General features: G+C 39.0%; 1 protein-coding gene across 3 annotated transcripts in view; it reads right to left on the bottom strand.

Annotated features, from left to right (window-relative positions):
• The window catches only part of LOC111190424 (NACHT, LRR and PYD domains-containing protein 12-like), a 238,610-nt gene that overhangs the window by 73,323 nt on the left and 147,004 nt on the right, over positions 1–18,283 (bottom strand). For all 3 annotated transcript variants that reach the window (XM_049468955.1, XM_049468959.1, XM_049468960.1), the window contains exon 2: positions 15,935–16,211. In XM_049468955.1, coding sequence (XP_049324912.1) covers positions 15,935–16,202 — 268 coding nt within the window. In that variant the 5' untranslated portion in view covers positions 16,203–16,211. The remainder of the gene's footprint in view (positions 1–15,934; positions 16,212–18,283) is intronic.

Genomic DNA, 18,283 nt, shown 5'->3' with positions numbered 1-18,283 from the left:
GGCACTTGAAAGCAACTAGCAAGAATACTTAAGCTCTCAGAAATTGTACTCTTTCTCTTTTCTAATCAATGAAAAAAGTACAGTTTTCTCTAAGGACAGTCTCCTTAAAAATAAATAAAATTTTCAGTTTAAACATTAAAATGCCACAGGAACCCCTTACTTGTCTTATAAATGCAGCTGCTGGTTATTAAATGGCTACTGATTACTACATAATTAGGTCTTAACCTTAGTACATATTACATGTCTGTTCAGATGATTCATTTAGGAAGTACAGGCCAAAAGTTTGGACACCCCTTCTCTTTCATTGCGTTTTCTTCATTTTCATGAATATTTACATTGTAGATTCTCACTGAAGCATCAAAACGACGAATGAACACATGTGGAGTTATGTACTTAACAAAAAAAGGTGAAATAACTGAAAACATGTTTTATATTGTAGTTTCTTCAAAATAGCCACCCTTTGCTCTGATTATTGCTTCTGAGCTTCAAGAGGTAGTCACCTGAAATGGTTTTCAGGTGTGCCTTATTAGGGTTAATTTGTGGAATTTCTTGCTTTATCAATGGGGTTGGGACCATCAGTTGTGTTGTGCAGAAGTCAGGTTACTACACAGCCGACAGCCCTATTGGACAACTGTTAAAATTCATATTATGGCAAGAACCAATCAGCTAACTAAATAAAAATGAGTGTCCATCATTACTTCAAGAAATGAAGGTCAGTCAGTTCGGAAAATTGCAAAAACTTTAAAAACCTATAAATGTACAAGAACCCACAAAAAGAACGGAAACACACAGACTATACATACAGAGGGACCACAGGAAACACCTGACGACAGGTAACAAAGGTGCAGAGCTACAAACGAGACACAGGTGGAAAGACTGAAGGAGGAGGCACTGGGGGAAAACACTTAAGCACGTGGAGGACGGCACAGGAGTAGAGGACAAATGACAGACACAGAGAGAGATAAAAAAACAGGGATAAACACGAACACAGAAAGGAGGACAGAAACAGAACAGGACCAGGACGTGACATGGACAGTGCAGTTATAAAGATATGAATTAAATTACCAGATTATTGCTAGAAGAATGAGTTAAAACACGTATTATACTATCGTGATATAAAAAATTGCTCACTAATAAACAAAAAGCTCCTGTCACACCTGCACCTTTAAGATCAGCCTCAGCGGAGTACTTATAAGCTGACTCCGCCCCTCCCACACACCTGTCGGACATCAGTTTATTACTAGGACTATATGAAGAGTTTGATTCCAAAACACGATAAACGCCATTTAAAAAAAAAATGAGTTAGAGCCAGAATCTGAATGTTATGTGACCACTCTTGAAAAGCCAATATTCAATTTATCAAAACGCCACATCCACCGTGTAATACTGCCCTGCTTTCTCTCTTTCTTTCCAAAACGCGACAAACGCCAGTCTTGTTTTCCCGCAGAACGCCACATCTCCACTCATCCAATCACAGGGCAGCATTCCACGAGCTATCTAATGTAAACATCATAGCACGCGCCCTGTTGAGCCGGCCGGTATTTCGTGTAGCCTACTTTCACTTTCGTTTTTCACTCTCAAAGTCCGCGAAAATGAGCGGTTTTGATGGTATAGAGGAGCCTGTTCATGCAGCAGTTATTGAAAAAAAGAGAAAGCCATCAAAAGAGTCTCGTGTACGTGAAAAGGTAAAGAAAATGAGGCATTCAGGAGGGGGGGAAATACCGGCTGCATCTGCAGTTCACACACACAATACACACTATACTACAACACACTACACTACACTACACTACAGCACATGAATTTAACGTGATTTTGGGGATTTTATTGTCTTAATGTCTTGTTCGTTAATGAAATTTTGCACTTCATCGAAAAGAAATGTTTTAAAATTTGTGTTTTTAGATTCAGATTTACAATTTACTGTTATTTATTATTGTATTTTGCACATTTTCAGTAAAAAAAAATCTATTGATGCCAAAGGATATATAAGACATTTTGAAAAAAAAACTTGGCATGGATTTATTGCTTTTTGCAAAAAAACAAATTATTTTTAAAAATAAATCTTTAAATATTAAAATCTTGATTTGATTTTGTTGTGTTATTTTAACCTTAGTATGGTATTTGATAGTTTGAAACAGAAAACGGTGGTTTTCAGCCTACCACTTTCTCACTAAAGAAAACCCTTTTTTACTCAAACTAAAAAAATGGCGTTTTGGAACCAAACTCTTCATATATACTGGGACAATTACTGAGTCTAGTTGCGAGATATTGACACACTAGTTTCTTATCGAGCGATTTACTTCTGTGATTTGTTATTTCTGTTTTTTGATCCTTGCCTGTCTTAGACCACGATTTTGCCTTGTGATTTACTCCTGGTTTTGAACTTTGCCTGTATTTTTGGATTACGATTTTATCTTACGTTTTTGGATTAATAAAGCCTGCCTGCATTTGCATCCAAATCACCTTGGTTGGTTCTTACAGCTCCAGTTCCACAATCTGATCCATTTTACACTCACCAGATTATACTGAGGAAATGGAGGAATGCTAAAGGTTTTTCTTTATTAGAATTAAATAAATTTAAAGTCCTAAGTATCATATACATCACTAAAAATACAATCATTTTTGTATACTACTATCATGAATGAGGATGTCAGCAGTGTAAATTAGTAGTTTAACGTAGTAATATGAAAATATCTCTGTGATAGCTGTGGGGGGTTCAGGGTGCTGCTACTGGACTGAGGGGCATACCAGATGTTTTTTTTTCTCCTCCAGAATAAAGTTGAGTTAGAGCTGGTTTATTGTCTGTTTAGAGATTGGATATGGTGTTGACTATTAAAAATGCTCAGATGTGTAAAACTCAGACTTAGCCATGTGCAGCTGCTTAACTGACCCTGACTCAGAAACCTGTAGTAGTAATCAGTGCTATGGCAGGCATGCTGGCTCTGTAAAGCCATAAACCAGGGGTAGGCAATTAAGTTTTCCAATTAAGTGGAAGGCTGAAGAGGCTGTTGACCAGGCCATCAGCAGGTTGATGCACAGAGAGATTGTTGGCAGGACACAGTCAGGGAGAGCTAGCTTGGGGTGGGGATCAGCCCCCCCTAAGTTTTGATCAAAAGCTACAAGAATGAAGAGAAAAGACCTGGTAATTGAAGAAATTGTCAGGAGTGAGGAAGAGCTGTACAAGGTCACTCGGGCCACCTACGACACCCTTCCCAGACCCAGCAATCTGAGTCGGTGGTACGGCTCCGAGGAAAACTGTCATCTGTGCAATGCCCCAAACCCAAGTCTTCAGCACATCCTGTCCAGTTGCAAGACAGCTCTGGCTCAGGGTTGGTACAGGTGGCCACATGATCAGGTCCTGCTGAAGCTGGCAGAAGTCCTTGAGGTACGACGGCTGGAAGCAGCCAAAGACCACCTTTCAACAGCACGAAAGCTGATCCATTTTGTTGGACAAGGGAGAGGGGCTCAGAACATCACCCAGAGGGAGAGAAGATCACTGTTAACACCTGGATGTGACTGAAGCTTAAGAGTGGACCCTCTAGAGATAACCACGACCTCTCTGAGACCAGACATCATCCTGTGGTCCCCTTCAGTCAAAACAGTGATCCTGGCAGAGCTCACGTTCCTTTGGGAGGGAGGAATGGAGGCAGCATTCGAAAGGAAGAAGGAGAAATACACCAAGCTGGCAGCTGAGTGTCGAGAGGCAGGTTGGTCGATCGTTATCTGCCCTGTGGAGGTTGGCTGCAGGGGGTTTATCGGAACATCCATCCAGCGCCTCTTGAGTAACATAGGAGTGAAAGGGCCAAAGCTGAAGAAGGCATCCAAGGTCTTGTTAGAGGAGGCGGAAAGAGCCAGCTTCTGGCTGTGGCTGAGAAGGAAGGACACGTCGTAGGGGAAACAGGGGTCCTAGGGGTAGCTGCAGGGGCGGCAGGGATACCGTGGTTGCTCCACCTCCGTGAGATGTTCCGGGATTAATGGAGCGAAACATCAATGAAGGGTGGCTCCCGGCCAATGACCCTGAAACTACCCCCCTTTGGCACCGTCAGAGGTGTGTCAGGCGGAAATGCCCTGCAGGTAGCCCTTACCTGTGCTTATATCTAGTTTTGCTGAAACTCCAGTGACCACTGCACACAGGTCAGTTGGCATCCAGGAAAGACTAGAGGCGGTCAGGGAAGACTGACTGGAAGCAGGAAAGACTGCACTGGGTGTGGACGGGCTAGTTACCCTCTCCACAAGTCCACTTCAAGATGAACACCCTAATCGACTACGAGCACAAATAAAGAAAAACTGCTCAAAGGTCCACTGAGAGGCGGGATGGAAGATAGAACAAACAGGACGGACAACATGGTATCAATCTTGCACTGTGCCAGCAGATCAGACAAGCAGGAGACAGAGCTCGGTTGAGCACCAAAGTGCTGCTGTTTCCAATCTTGCAGATGACCAGGGAGAAGAAGAGCGCCTTTCCCAGTAGCAGGAGCACAGACAACACCTAGTGCCCACCCCACAGAATGAGCATCAGGAAGAGACCCCTAGCAGAGAACCCCCGACACAAGTAAGAAGTGAGAGACCGATCTGACAACCCAAGGTCAAGCGGCCCAAAGCCAATGACAAAGAGGCATGGAGAAGTCTTGATCAAGATCTGCACATCATCCTTAAAAAATCTCTACAAGGCAGTGCAAGCACCAAGCTGAACCTCTTCGGTAACATCATTTACGAAGAAGGCAAGGAGAGATTTGGAGAAATGGTGCGAAGAAAGAACACCCACAGGGAGCTAGGGAGGCGAGAGAAGGAGATACTCAAGCTGGTAAAGGAGAGGTGTCATGGTTGCGGCCACATCTGGCGGAGATTCCCCACAACAATCCATGTAATCATTCCAGCACACAATGCATCTGCATCAACCCATATTAATAGCAGACAATGTAGATTATTTACATTTTTCAATACAGTCCTGGTGTTTTTATAGATAAAAATCTTGGTAAAGCGATTAATATTTCTTCACATTTATAATTTTAAAATGAAACAACTGACCTGAGAATCTGCAGCTTACATTGTGAACTCCTCAGTCCAGCAGAAAGCAGCTCCACTCCTGAATCCTGCAGGTCATTGTTACTGAGGTCCAGTTCTGTTATGGAGAAGATGTCCAGCTTCAAATCTGATCCCAGATTTTTACATGTCTTTTCTCCAAGATTACATGAAGATAGTCTACAAAATGAGGAAAGCACAGCAGATTTTACTTAAGAATAGACATTAAATAAAAGATGTTTTATTATAAAGTAAATCCATAGCATTTATGATAATATAACAATAAAAATGGCTGAAAATGAGTCTAATGTTATTAGTAATCCATGTTAGGTTCATTAGAACATCCAACAATCTCAATGTATAAAATACAGCAAAAATCAGTGATTGGCAGTGTTCTGATCTAACCTTCTAACAAAAAATATTGTTAGTACAAAGCTAAACAATAATCATAAACTAGCTAAACTACTGTGCTGACCCCCTCACTCTGAACATGGAATGGTTTGTCCCAGAGGTTGGACCAAGGGCAGTTAGCTTGGTGTGGGTTTTAATTGGTGGCACTTAAAAGCAATTAGCAAGAATACTTAAGCTCTCACAAATTGTGCTCTTTCTCTCTTTTTTTCCCCTTCGCCTAACATTTGTTTGTTTTTGTCTCTCTTCTAGGAGTCCTGGATTGCCCATCTTATAGAGCTGACCAGTTCTTCCCTTTTAATATTAATCACCTAGACATTTTTCAACCTTTTCTATTTTTGATAATTATTAATATAGTGTTTTATGAACACTACTAGTTAGCTATTGCTAAAGCTTTAGAAATTATTTTGTAATCTTTTCCATACTGGTAGATAATCAATTGCTTTTTTAATTATTCAGAAGTTTCTTCAGTGCACAATGTGTTGCATTTTGAGATCTTTTGTCTGCTTCACGTTGTCAGACAGGATCTGTTTAAGGGATTTCTTGACTCTACAGGCCTGGTTGTGGTTAGTAATGAAAATGAGCCCAGGTTTCTAAAAAATTTAACTAATTACAGGTAATTCATGGGGGGGTAAATACTTTTTCACAAAGGGTTGGACTGGTCTGGAGATTTTTTTTGTTAATAAATGAACTAGTTTAAAAAGGGTTTGTCATAGTGGGGCAGAAATCAAGGCTTTATTAACAAAATGAGTAATACAGAGAGTAGTCAGAACAGGCAGGGTCACTACCAGAGAACAGGGGGCTGTTCCACGAAGTAAGCTAACTCAGTAAGCCAGGATTTTTAAAGCGAGCCTGGCTCATTTTGATCAAATTTTGGTTCCACGAAAGAGGCTCGAACTAAGCCTTGTTCAGTTACTACAGCAACATATACGTTTGTACAAACCTGCTCTGTACCAGGCTAGAGTTGACGCTTAGTATAGCTGCAGCACTTCTATTGGATGAGCTGTGTGATGTCATTGCCTTGCGGGTGGGAAACAAATCAAGGAACAAGGTTCTGCCACAGATTTATCGGTTTGTATACATTTAATTGAGTATTGTACTGTATTTTAAATGTGTCTGCACATTGCAATTTATTGGTTCAATCTTCAGGTCAGTGTAAAATGAAATACAGCATTTAATTGCAGTTATTTTCCACAAAGATAAATTTGCATCAACTCTATATCACAAAAACACTTTTATTCGTATTAATGATGCCTGGTAATTTAGATTAAGTATATTTGTTATCCCATAATTCTTGTTCAGATTCATTCAAGTGTTTTTACAAATGATATCAATTCATACATGTGATCATATTTGCTAAATATAAATAATATGTTTGGTTAACTTAATGATGCAAAAAAGGGAATGGATACAGACAACTATCTTACCAATATTTTCATACAGGTGATATAAATTAGCAAAAATGTAGGCTATTAAAAGAGTCAGGGCCACCACCAGTATCAGCAATAGCTGTTTTCTTTCTGGTTGCTAAAATATTTCATGCAGTAAATTTATAATATAATAATATACACTAAAATATGTAGTTTAACTAACCAAAAGGAATTGCACATTTAACCTTGTGTGGCTAACTCAAGCAAGGCTTACTCAATTTTTTTTTAAGCTCGCTTCGTGGAACAGCCCCCAGGAGCCAACAGGAGAAAACATACCAGGGTCACAATAAACAGTCCAGGCTTTGGTACACAGACAAAGGGCAGGCAAAAATCTGAGTCGGGGTACCCGTAAAAACGGTAATACTCAAGGATACAAACAAAGGCAAAGAGAAACACGTTGTAATGCTGGACGAACCAAAACAATGCTCAGCACTGAAGCTGAGTTCAAGGCAGTCTTTTATACCTGGCTCCACAGGTGCTAGTACTCAGTGACTGCCTGAAGGGGTCACGTGAGAGTCACAGGCTGGTGCGTTCTAGGTAATGTAGTCTAGTGACTGGAAGTCACAGGTATAACTGAGTGTGGGTGAGTTTCAGTGGTGGGCGCGACAGTGTTTTATATATTTACTGAGATTATATGTCTAATGTTAAAGTTTGTTTGATAATGTGAAAAATTTAAGTATGACATAAAAGCAAAAACAAAAGAAATCTGTATGAGATGTCCATTTCAACCATCGCAATCACCGTGTTTAGCTTTAAAACATATAAATGCAGAAACACACAGTCTACAGACAAAACAAGCATGGAAATCCACAATAATCAATTTTAGTTAGAAGTAAATATGTTTACCATTTAATGCAGGTTTATATAAATAAATTGTAAATTTGTTTTGAATGTTTTTTTGTGTTTGCATTTCAGTTCTTTTCAGCTGGAATAGTTTAAAAATAATGTAGCATTAATATTATCAACATCTTTTTAGGACCAGTGGTAACCTATTATTTTCCCTAACACAAACTATAAACAAACAATTACTTATTACACAAGATTTTTTATATTTAGAATGTAAAATTTACAATATTCTGGGGTTAATGATCAATTATTAATTATGTTGTGCTATGAGACTTTGTGGTTAAAACTGTTACTTTCTTATAGTAAATAATGTTTAAGAAAAAATGGTATATTAAATAAAATCAATGGTCATATTAATGCTTGTTGATCAGATAGGATCATATCTTTATTTATTTACTGATCTTGAACTGTGGTCAATTTGGAAGAAAAACTTTTTTTATTAGGATATCAGGTCAACATTTTAATAATCCTTTTAGTGTATTGCCAAACAAAGCTTATCACTTCTACTACTACTACTATAGTAGTATAGTACCAGCACCAGACACACACGTGACTCACAAAAGCCCCTCAGCATGACACCAGCAGAAGTAAGGAGGACAACAACACCGGACGGGTGCTAAGAGACTGCGCCGACCAGCTCTCGGACGTCCTGGCAGACATCTCAACGCCTACCTCATCCAGGCAGCTGTCCCTACTTGCTTGAAGAGTACTAACATCATCCCGGTCCCCAAGAGCTCCGCAGTGAATGGTCTGAATGACTTCCGGCCAGTAGCCCTCACTCCGATAGTCACAAAGTGTTTTGAAAGACTGTTTCAGACCCACATCAAAGCCACCGTCACTGTGGATCCACACCAGTACGCATACAGGAAGAACCGATCCACAGAGGATACCATTTCCTCCGTGGTCCACACTGCCCTCACCCACCTGGAGAAGAAGGAATTCTACGTCTGTATGCTCTTTGTGGACTTCACATCTGCTTTCAACACCATGATTCCTCAGACACTGATAACCAAACTCTCCTCACTTGGACTGAGCTCTTCCCTGTGCAACTGGGTCCTAGACTTCCTGACCAACAGGCCGCAGTCTGTGAGGATTCACATCTCCTCCCCCTCCATAATCCTCAGCACTGGCTCCCCTCAGGGCTGTGTGCCCCCTCCTGTTCACACTGCTCTAATATGACTGCTCACCTATCCATCCAGGCTGCCATATTGTGAAGTTTGCGGACGACACGACAGTGGTTGCATGTCCAGCTACAGGCAGGAGGTGGAACACCTGGAGGATTGGTGCAGAGAGAACAACCTCTGCATCAATGTAAATAAGATGAAGGAGATGATTGTGGACCTCAGAAGGAGCCAGCATGCCCAGGAAGGCACATCAGCGGCTCTACTTCCTCAGGAGGCGGCGACAAGCTGGTCTCGGGAGCGCAGGCCTCACCTCCATCTACAGATGTGGCGTTGTGTGCTTCAGCATCACACATGTGGCATGGAAGCTGCACTGCTGCAGACAGGAATGCTCAGCAGAGGGTGGTGAAGGCTGCACAGAGGATTGTTGGAGTCGGCCTTCCCCAGCACCACGGACATCTACACCTCCAGATGTAGAAAAAGAGCCACCTGCATCAGGAAGGATCCCACCCACCCAGCACATGCACTTCCTGTCCCGCTCCCCTTAGGCAGGAGGCTGCGGAGCATCAAGTGCAAAACAACTGCTCTTTATTCACATTATCATGCTGCTACAGCAAACTTGCCCTCTGGACTTCATGTTGCTTCTACCTGCCTACTCTCCATATTGTTGTGTATTTATCTTGATATCTGTTTTGTTCTATTCTATTTTATTGTGTTCTTCTTGTATTATTTTTATTTTATCTATATTTATCTATTTTAACAATTGCTACAGAGTAGATGTAAATTGAATTTAATTGGGAGCATTTACATTTTCATCAATTATTTTGGTAACACTTTACTTGGATGGTCCATTTGATGGCTTTGTTGAGGCTTAACTGACATTCAACTAACATTCAACTGAATGTCTATTAACTGGAACTTAAACCTATGTTGAATGTAAATAATTAAAAATAGAACATAACCCTACACCTAACCCTAACCTTAACCCTTAATCAACCCTAAAATCTAACCCTACACCTATCCCTAACCTTAACCCTAACCTAACCTTTTAATCTAACTCTAAACCCAATGCTAAAATGTTAAGATTATAGTTTGGGTAAGAGTTGGATGTTGGGTTACATTCAATAGAGAATCATTTACCTTCACCTTTCAGTTTAGTTGCATTTATTAGACATGCCGTTGAATGTTAGTTGAATGTCAGTTGAGCATCATCAAATGGACCATCCAAGTAAAGTGTTACCATTATGTTTCTAAAAGATTCTCATTATTGTGTACATAAGTGAAAAAAGACTTAGTATCCAACAAAAAGATCACTTTTAAATGGTTGGTGTAAACTGACCTCCTAAAAGCTTAATTAGGTCTGTTTGCTGTGAATACACATATCTTCACATTTATTATTTTAAAAAGAACCAACTGACCTGAGAGTCTGCAGTTTACAGTGTGAACTCTTCAGTCCAGCAGAGAGCAGCTCCACTCCTGAATCCTGCAGGTCATTGTTACTGAGATCCAGCTCTTTCAGGGAGGAGTTTTCCAGTTTTAGCACTGATTTCAGACTTTCACATGACCTTACTCCAAGATTACATGAAGCTAGTCTGCAAGACAAGGAGCAACTGATTTTATAACAAGCTCAGTGGGAAAGGTCTGCTTGAAACAGAATTACATTGTGAAATACAGTGTTCTTCTGAAGACTAGTCTTTATTTATTTAATTATCTTCTTAAATCAATGATAATCTGCTTCTGTAAGCAATTATTATTAGTTTATCATATTTAATACAGTAACTCTAAGTTAATTCAATATTTCTTTAATAGATATATAAGAGAAATAAGATTTATAACTATAAAGTCATATTAATTCTTCTGGAACATATAGGATACAGTACTCAGGATAGAGTACTAATATGTTGTTGGATTTTATATTGTTTTTTGCTTCCACTTCCACTTCCAGTCCTGACTTTGACTTTATTTACTGATCAGTAACTTTGATAGTAAAAAATAACTTATTTGTAACTGTACTCATTAGCATATGAGCTCAACATATTAGTCATCCTCTTGGGAAATTTCCAATTAGTCGATTTAATTATCAGTGCAAATGTTTATACTATCGCGACTATTACTACCACTACCTTTGTATATTATTTATTGTATTTGTAGGATAGTGTACCTAGTCTAATAATATTTTAAAACGTAAAACAATCATTTCCACATATATTGCGGTCATGTCCTATGCATCAATACTTCCTGAGTTAAAATGAACAGTGTGAATCCCTTGTCAGAGAGATCCCTCTGGGGATACTCTGTATATCCTTTAATAGAGGTATGTGAGATTTAATATAATTTTTATTATACTTTGTATATCTGGTGTAGTATATTTTTATTCTAAAAATGCTTAAACATAATGATATGGAGAGAGATCATACTAACTAGTATTATTAAGCTTCTTAATAATATCATAATATTTCTTTAAAAAAAATGGTACTCACAGAGCTCTCTCTGTGATTTTCACCACAGGCAGTAATCTCGTCAGTCCTTCTTCTGATGCTCTGTATTTCTTCAGTTCAAACTTCTCCTGAGTCTCCTCTGACATCATCAGCACAAAGATCAGAGCTGACCACTGTGGGGATGAGAGTTCCTGTTTTGAGAGAGTTCCTGAGTTCAGGAAGTTCTGGATTTCAGCTGTGAGTGAGTTGTCCTTCAGTTCACTCAGGCAGTGGAGGAGATTCAGGCTTCTTTCAGAGTGCATTTCCTCTTTTAGTTTCTTCTTAATGTACTTAGCTGTGTTGCTAACGCTCTCTGCTTTAATCTTCAGGTTTGGCAGAAGTTCGGTCAGAACCTTCTGACTGTCCTCCACAGAGAGGCCGAGGAGGAAGCGGAGGAAAAGGTCCAGGTGTCCATTTTCACTCTGCAAAGCTCTGTCCACTGCACTCTTATGGAGATCTGTTATCTTCTTATTAATCCACAAAAGTTTGTTGAGAACTTTCTTTTTGAAAACATTCTTTTTCTTATTGCAGTGGGAGTGATGCACATATACAGCCGCAAGACTTTCCTGAACACTCAGATGCACAAAGCTGAAAATGTTCCTCTCAGAAATTCCCTTCTGCTGGCTGAAAATCTGTGTACACATTCCTGAGAACACTGTACCATCAGTAACATCAATCCCACATTCCTTAAGATTATCCTCATAGAAGTTCAGCTCTCCACTCTCAAGATTACTCAAGGCCAGTTCACCGAGCTTCAGAATGATGCACTCAGGGTCAGGGTCAGTCTCCTGACTGTATTTCTCCTTCATCAGGTTTTTCTGCTGCAGTAGGAAGCTCATGTACATTTCTGTCAGGGTTTTGGGGATGTTCTTCTCACTCTCTTTATCCATCAGTGGCTGAAGCACAGTGGCAGAGATCCAGCAGAAGACTGGGATTTGACACATGATGTGGAGACTCTTTAACTTCTTTATGTGTGAACTTATTTTCTCTGCTACATCCTCTGTTTTGCAGTATTTGGTGAAGTACTCTTTCTTCTGTTCATCATTAAATCCTCGTACTTCTGTCACCAGATTGATGTATTGATGGGGAATCAGATGCGCTGCTGCTGGTCGACAAGTTACCCAGACTAGAGAAAAGGAAAGCAAATTTCTGTTGATGAGATTTGTGATCAGTGAGCCCACTGTACTCTTCTCATTCACATCTTTTACTTCCTTTCCATCTTTAAACTCCAGTGGGTAACGATACTCATCCAGCCCATCAAAAATAAACAGCACTTTACCATCTTCTTCTGGAAGAGACTTCAGTGCAGGCTTTGAGGAGAAAAAGCAGTTATTCAGTAGTCCAATCAAACTGAACTCCGTCTCTTTCTTCAGATTCAGTTCACGGAAGGGTAGAGGGAAAATGTACTGAATGTCCTGGTTCTCCTTTCCTTCTGCCCAGTCCAGTATGAATTTGTTGACGGACACAGTTTTTCCGACTCCTGCAATTCCCATTGTCATCACTCTTCTGTTCCGTCTACCTGTACCCGGCTGGACTTTAAAAATATCACAGCATTTTATACACTCTTCCTCACTGCCAGCTTTATTGGGAGACATCTCTATTTGCATCACTTCATGCTCATTAATGACTCCTCCACTTTTATTCTGCACTATAACGAGATCAGTGTAGATATCTTCCAGGAACTCCTGATGACCTGTCGGTGAGCTCTCAATTACACGCTCATAGTTCAATTTCAGAGTGTCCTTCAACTTGATGCAGTGTTGTTCATCTTTTGACAGAGAAGAGAAAGTGCTTTTAATCAGTTTTTATTTTACATTAGTAAACAAACAATTTGAAGAAAAAAAATTGAAATGTAAAAAACACTGATGTCAGTATCAATTGTTTCTCAATAACATCTCAACTAAAAGACAATGTTCTGAAATACTTTATAATACTGTAAGTCTTCAAAATTATGAGCACCCTTGAGCACCTGTATTTACACATTTTGTAATGTAAAGCTCATTTAAAGCTATTCAAACATAAAAACAATTCTTATGCACACTGTTTAATTCTTAATCTGTTTATCATGACAGGATAAAAAACTTTAAACCTGTAATGTAGCCTGAGCAATAAATATAATACCTTAATGCAGAATGTTTTACAATTGCAGACGAATATAAGTATAAATCAAAATAATCATTTGGTATATGCAGTCTCTTTGTGCCACATTGTTCAACATTTCCTCATAAATTACCACCAGGGGCATGCTATCTTGTGAAAGCATGCTAACATAGTGTCGAGTTATAGGTAAAGATTTTGTATTTATTATTTGAATGATTATTTACATTTTGTAATACACAACAAATACAAACACACACATAATAACAATAAACTTAGATCGTATAATGCAGCAGAGGAAAACAGAATTACCATGAGAAATATTTCGGCTGAATATTTTCAATTGCCGTACATTCAGTGCCTTCAGATGTGAAAGAGTATCAGACTTCCGTCTTTGAAATAGACTTTAAGAGTATTTTCAACATGTTATACTGTACGTTTGGCACAATTTTTTTTTAACAACAGTGTTCTGAGCCAGAGGAGAAAATACGTGTTTTTTTCCTCCATCTTCTCCCTCAGTTTCACTTTCACTATCCACCTAGCTTGTTATCTGTGGAAACTGCAAGCAATTGGGGATGTTGTTGATATGAGATTGCTATACTGTTTAATCAAAAATGAAAAATATACAGCAAAATTCTAATATTAATATTATACCAGAACACAGAGTTACAGAACTACCAGCAGTAAAAAAAAGTTCAGTAAAGTGAGCTAGGGTTTGGCATATTAGCCTAAAAACACAATACCAGCCATGCAGTAGTGGTCACCAGCACACTATCTCTAGCAGCAGTAAATCTACACCTTTTACCAGGCAGCTACATAGCTCAAATTTTTATCAGCAAATCTGCAAACAATCTCAAATGAAACGTCTTATAACTAAGAAGTCTCACCTCCATCTGCTCGTCCCATTGCCTGATCAGATTAAAGAGTAAAGAGTAAAGATTTGGGCTAAACACACACTCATATGCAAATCATCTGAATTCAATTTCCAAGCCTCATAAATTATGGTTTGTACTAATATTTGAAAACATGGGCCCCTCTCAATTTTCTAAATGAATTAAACAATGAAAGAAAGTAACTTATGCCCAAATGTCAGTTGAAGTTCTACAAAGCTGCCTTCACATTTCACAATTTTAGGCCCAATTCGTTTTAGGAAATTGGGTAAATTGTTTTGTGGGCAGATAAAGACAAACTAAAACTTTTATTCCACAACCAGCAAAAAAAAACAGATAAAAATTAAACTACAACCTGGAATGATACAGGCTGAGATTTTTGCAAAACGCCCAAACATTGATTTTATAATGTAAATGCATATTTTTGTATTTTTATGTTATGAAAAAGAGATTCAGGTTTAATACAATCAAAATTATATTATTAAAATGTGGCTAATCTTTTGCATGTAATGATAATTCACAAACTGCATTACACCCCAAATGCAAAGTCAAAGTGTATATCACTATAGAGACTCAGTATATTGGGAAGACCACAGTGTTAATTGCTAATGTTTCATGGTCATTGGTAATGTTCATGTATTAACACAGAATAACAGCGATTATTTAATGAGTTTACCTGCAGTCAGTGTAGTAGAAGAGGCTGCTGAACTCTCACTCCTTACCTGTCCTCCACCTGCTCCACCTGAGGGAGAGCACAGCAGTACAGAATAAGAAACAATATCAGATAATTCAATCACAAAAACACTGAACTGAGCACTAGTCTTTATTATTACTCAACTAAATACAATGGTAAAACAGTTTAATTACACACACTTTGTGATTTAATTTGTTGTCAGTGCAGATTTTTATCTAACAATTTGTATCTAATATTAATTGTCCAGTTACCCCACACACTTGTTAGGACTCCACATATCAATAGCCTATTTTCCAGCTCCCGCCAATCAGTGCAACAACAATAGCATTATAATGCACTTGGAGGAAAGCACTGGATCTCCAGCTCTGATACATCAGCTAACAGAAGCCTGTATCAACCAGAACCACGATGTAGGAGTGGTGAGTGCACAGAGCACCACCTACTGCTCTCTGACTCTGGCTGCTGATGGAGAAACAGCATGACCTACTGCTCTCTCTCTCAGACTCGGGCTGCTGATAGAGAAACAGCATGACCTACTGTACTCTCTCAGACTCTGGCTGCTGATGGAGAAGCAGCATGATCTACTGTACTCTCTCTGACTTCAGCTGCTGATGGAGAAACAGCATGATCTACTGTACTCTCTCTGACTTCAGCTGCTGATGGAGAAGCAGCATGATCTACTGTACTCTATCTAATGTGGCTGGGCCACCTCCCACCACAAGTCTGCCAGTGGAACTGTACAGGATAGCTTACATAAACATAATGCAAGAATTATGAAAAGGAAACTCACAAAAACCAACGACTGAGTTTACTAAAGAACATGTGGAGATGAAGACAAGATGAGATTTTAGCAAGATTCCCAAATATGCTATTTGGAGGAATATGATAAATTGAATAGAAAAGTGTGATAAAATCATTGCATACTTAATGAATGTGATCAGAGCTGCATTACCTCTACTGAGTTTAGGCTCCAGTTCCTCAGCCAGACGGTTCTTGTGTATCTTCTTCAGGATGGTCAGTGTGATCTTTACAGCTCCACTGATTTTATATCTCTCCACCATCTTATCCACAATCTCTTCTCTTCCTGCGTTCTCCAACAGACCCCTACCAATCCGGTCAAACCCTTCCACACCATTGGTCAGGTGTCGAGTGAATGATTTTAGTTCCTTACTCTCCAAGTCCTGTAGAGCCTCTAGCAACACATCTTCAGCATTCGCCATCCTGAATCACTGCAACCAAGAATGATTCAAGTTTAATGCAGGGATCTAGACACTAAAGTAAAAAAAAACTTACTGAAAGGGAGTTGTTGGAGAATGTTTTTTTGTGAAACGTTTTGTTGTTTTATCACTTTTTAACTTTTAAGTAATATTTTAACTATATTCTTACATTTTTACGTTTTCTGACCTTATTAATGAGCAATTGTTGCATTTGATACAGTAGAACTGACTCTCATGCACTAAAGTGCAACACTTTACATCAAGTTTCTCCAGGATCACAGGAGCTATCAGTGGGTTACAGTGCCTGCAATTACCACTGAGACTGTGATCCAGCTCACTGTAACAATGTTATTAGGCCATGCCCGCAAACTTGTTGTACATCTTCTTTCAACCTTTTTTAAGCTTTTTATTTTCCTTTATCAATGTATAAATAAAGATATCTAGTTTATAAACATACAATTTAAATTTGAAACCCTTTTTATGTCTCTATATATGTTATACAGTGGTGTGAAATAAGTGTTTTTCCACTTCATGATTTCTTATTTCTTTGCATGTTAGTTTCTTAACTGTTTCAGATCACTGAGTGCATTCAATATTAGTCACAAGTAAACAAAAATACAGTTTTTAAAAGGATTTTATTAGTAATGGAGATAAAAATCAAAACCTACACGCCCCCCCGCCCCAGTTAATACATAAGTTCAACCACACCCAGACCTTATAACTGAACTGAGGCAACCAAAAGGTCCCCAACAACATCCAAAGAACTGCAGGTCTCACTCGCCTCAGGTAAGGTCAGTGTTCATGACTCCACCATAAGAAAGAGACTGGGCAAAAATAGCCTGAATGGCAGAGTGCCAAGATAAAAAAAAACACCTCAGTAAAAAAAATTATGATCCCAACAGTTTTAGGAAAACACGACGGACAGACCGCAGAGACAAAAGTAGAATGTTTTGGAAGGTGTGTGTCCCGTTACATCTGCCATAAAAGTAACAGCACATTTCAGAAAAATAACATCATACCTACAGTAAAACATGGTGGTGTGATGGGGCTGTTTTGCTGCTGTCATAAATGAAACTATGAATTTTGCTGTCTACCAAAAAGTCCTGAAGGAAAATGTCCAGCCATCTGTTCCTGAGCTCAAGCTTAATAAAAAAACACACCAGAAAGTACACTTCTGAATGGCTAAAGAAAAACAAAGACTTTGGAGTGACCAAGTCAAAGAGAGCAATGGTCACTCTGGAGGAGCTGCAGAAATCCACAGCAGAGGTGGGAGAATCTGTCCACAGAATAACAGTAGATTCAGGTTTAGTGGAGAATCTCTGGTAAAGATGTAGAAGTTTCTGGATTTCAGAGGGATGTTTTAATGTTATTAGTAACATCTACAAAACACCAACCGCTCCTTCTTTAAGAAGCTTTACTGGGTCAGTGATGGTCAGGAGTGAAGTGGGTGTTTGAGGAGAATTAGGTCGTTACTCAGCAGCTAATCTGCAGAGTATCTACAGAATGATGTGGAAAATCAGAAGCATAAACTGTGCAGACAAGATAAGATTTTATTATTGTTATCATTATTATGTTATAAAATGCATTAAATATCAAAGGTGTCAAAGATGACAATGACAAATATTTGCAGGGTGCTGATCAGTGTTAATTGTGACAGGTGATTTTGATTAGTTTTAGTCTTTTGATTAAAATGTATAAACTTTTTAGTCACATTTTGGTCATTTAGCTATAATTAGTTTTAGTCTAATAATGTATGTATGTATAAAGTAATGTACTATGCATTGTTACAGTTTTACAGATTTTTTATTATTTTGAGTTTTTTATTAAAACAAATAGCCTAAAGTGTTGTTACATTTCAATTATGCTAACATTGTGTTTTTTTAATCAGCTGATCTACTGTATAAAGACTGGGATGAAGGAGGGAGGGGTCAGGAAGACCGAAGGAGGAGATGGGATGACGGAGGGAGGGGTTGGGACGATGGAGGGAGGGATTGGGATGACAGTGGGAGGGGTTGGGATGACGGCGGGAGGGGTTGGGATGATGGATGGAGGGGTCAGGAACACCGAAGGAGGAGATGGGATGA

Source organism: Astyanax mexicanus, chromosome 1 (assembly GCF_023375975.1).
Source record: "Astyanax mexicanus isolate ESR-SI-001 chromosome 1, AstMex3_surface, whole genome shotgun sequence".
Taxonomy (NCBI): Eukaryota; Metazoa; Chordata; class Actinopteri; order Characiformes; family Acestrorhamphidae; genus Astyanax; species Astyanax mexicanus.
This window is presented reverse-complemented; position numbering and strand designations above follow the sequence as displayed.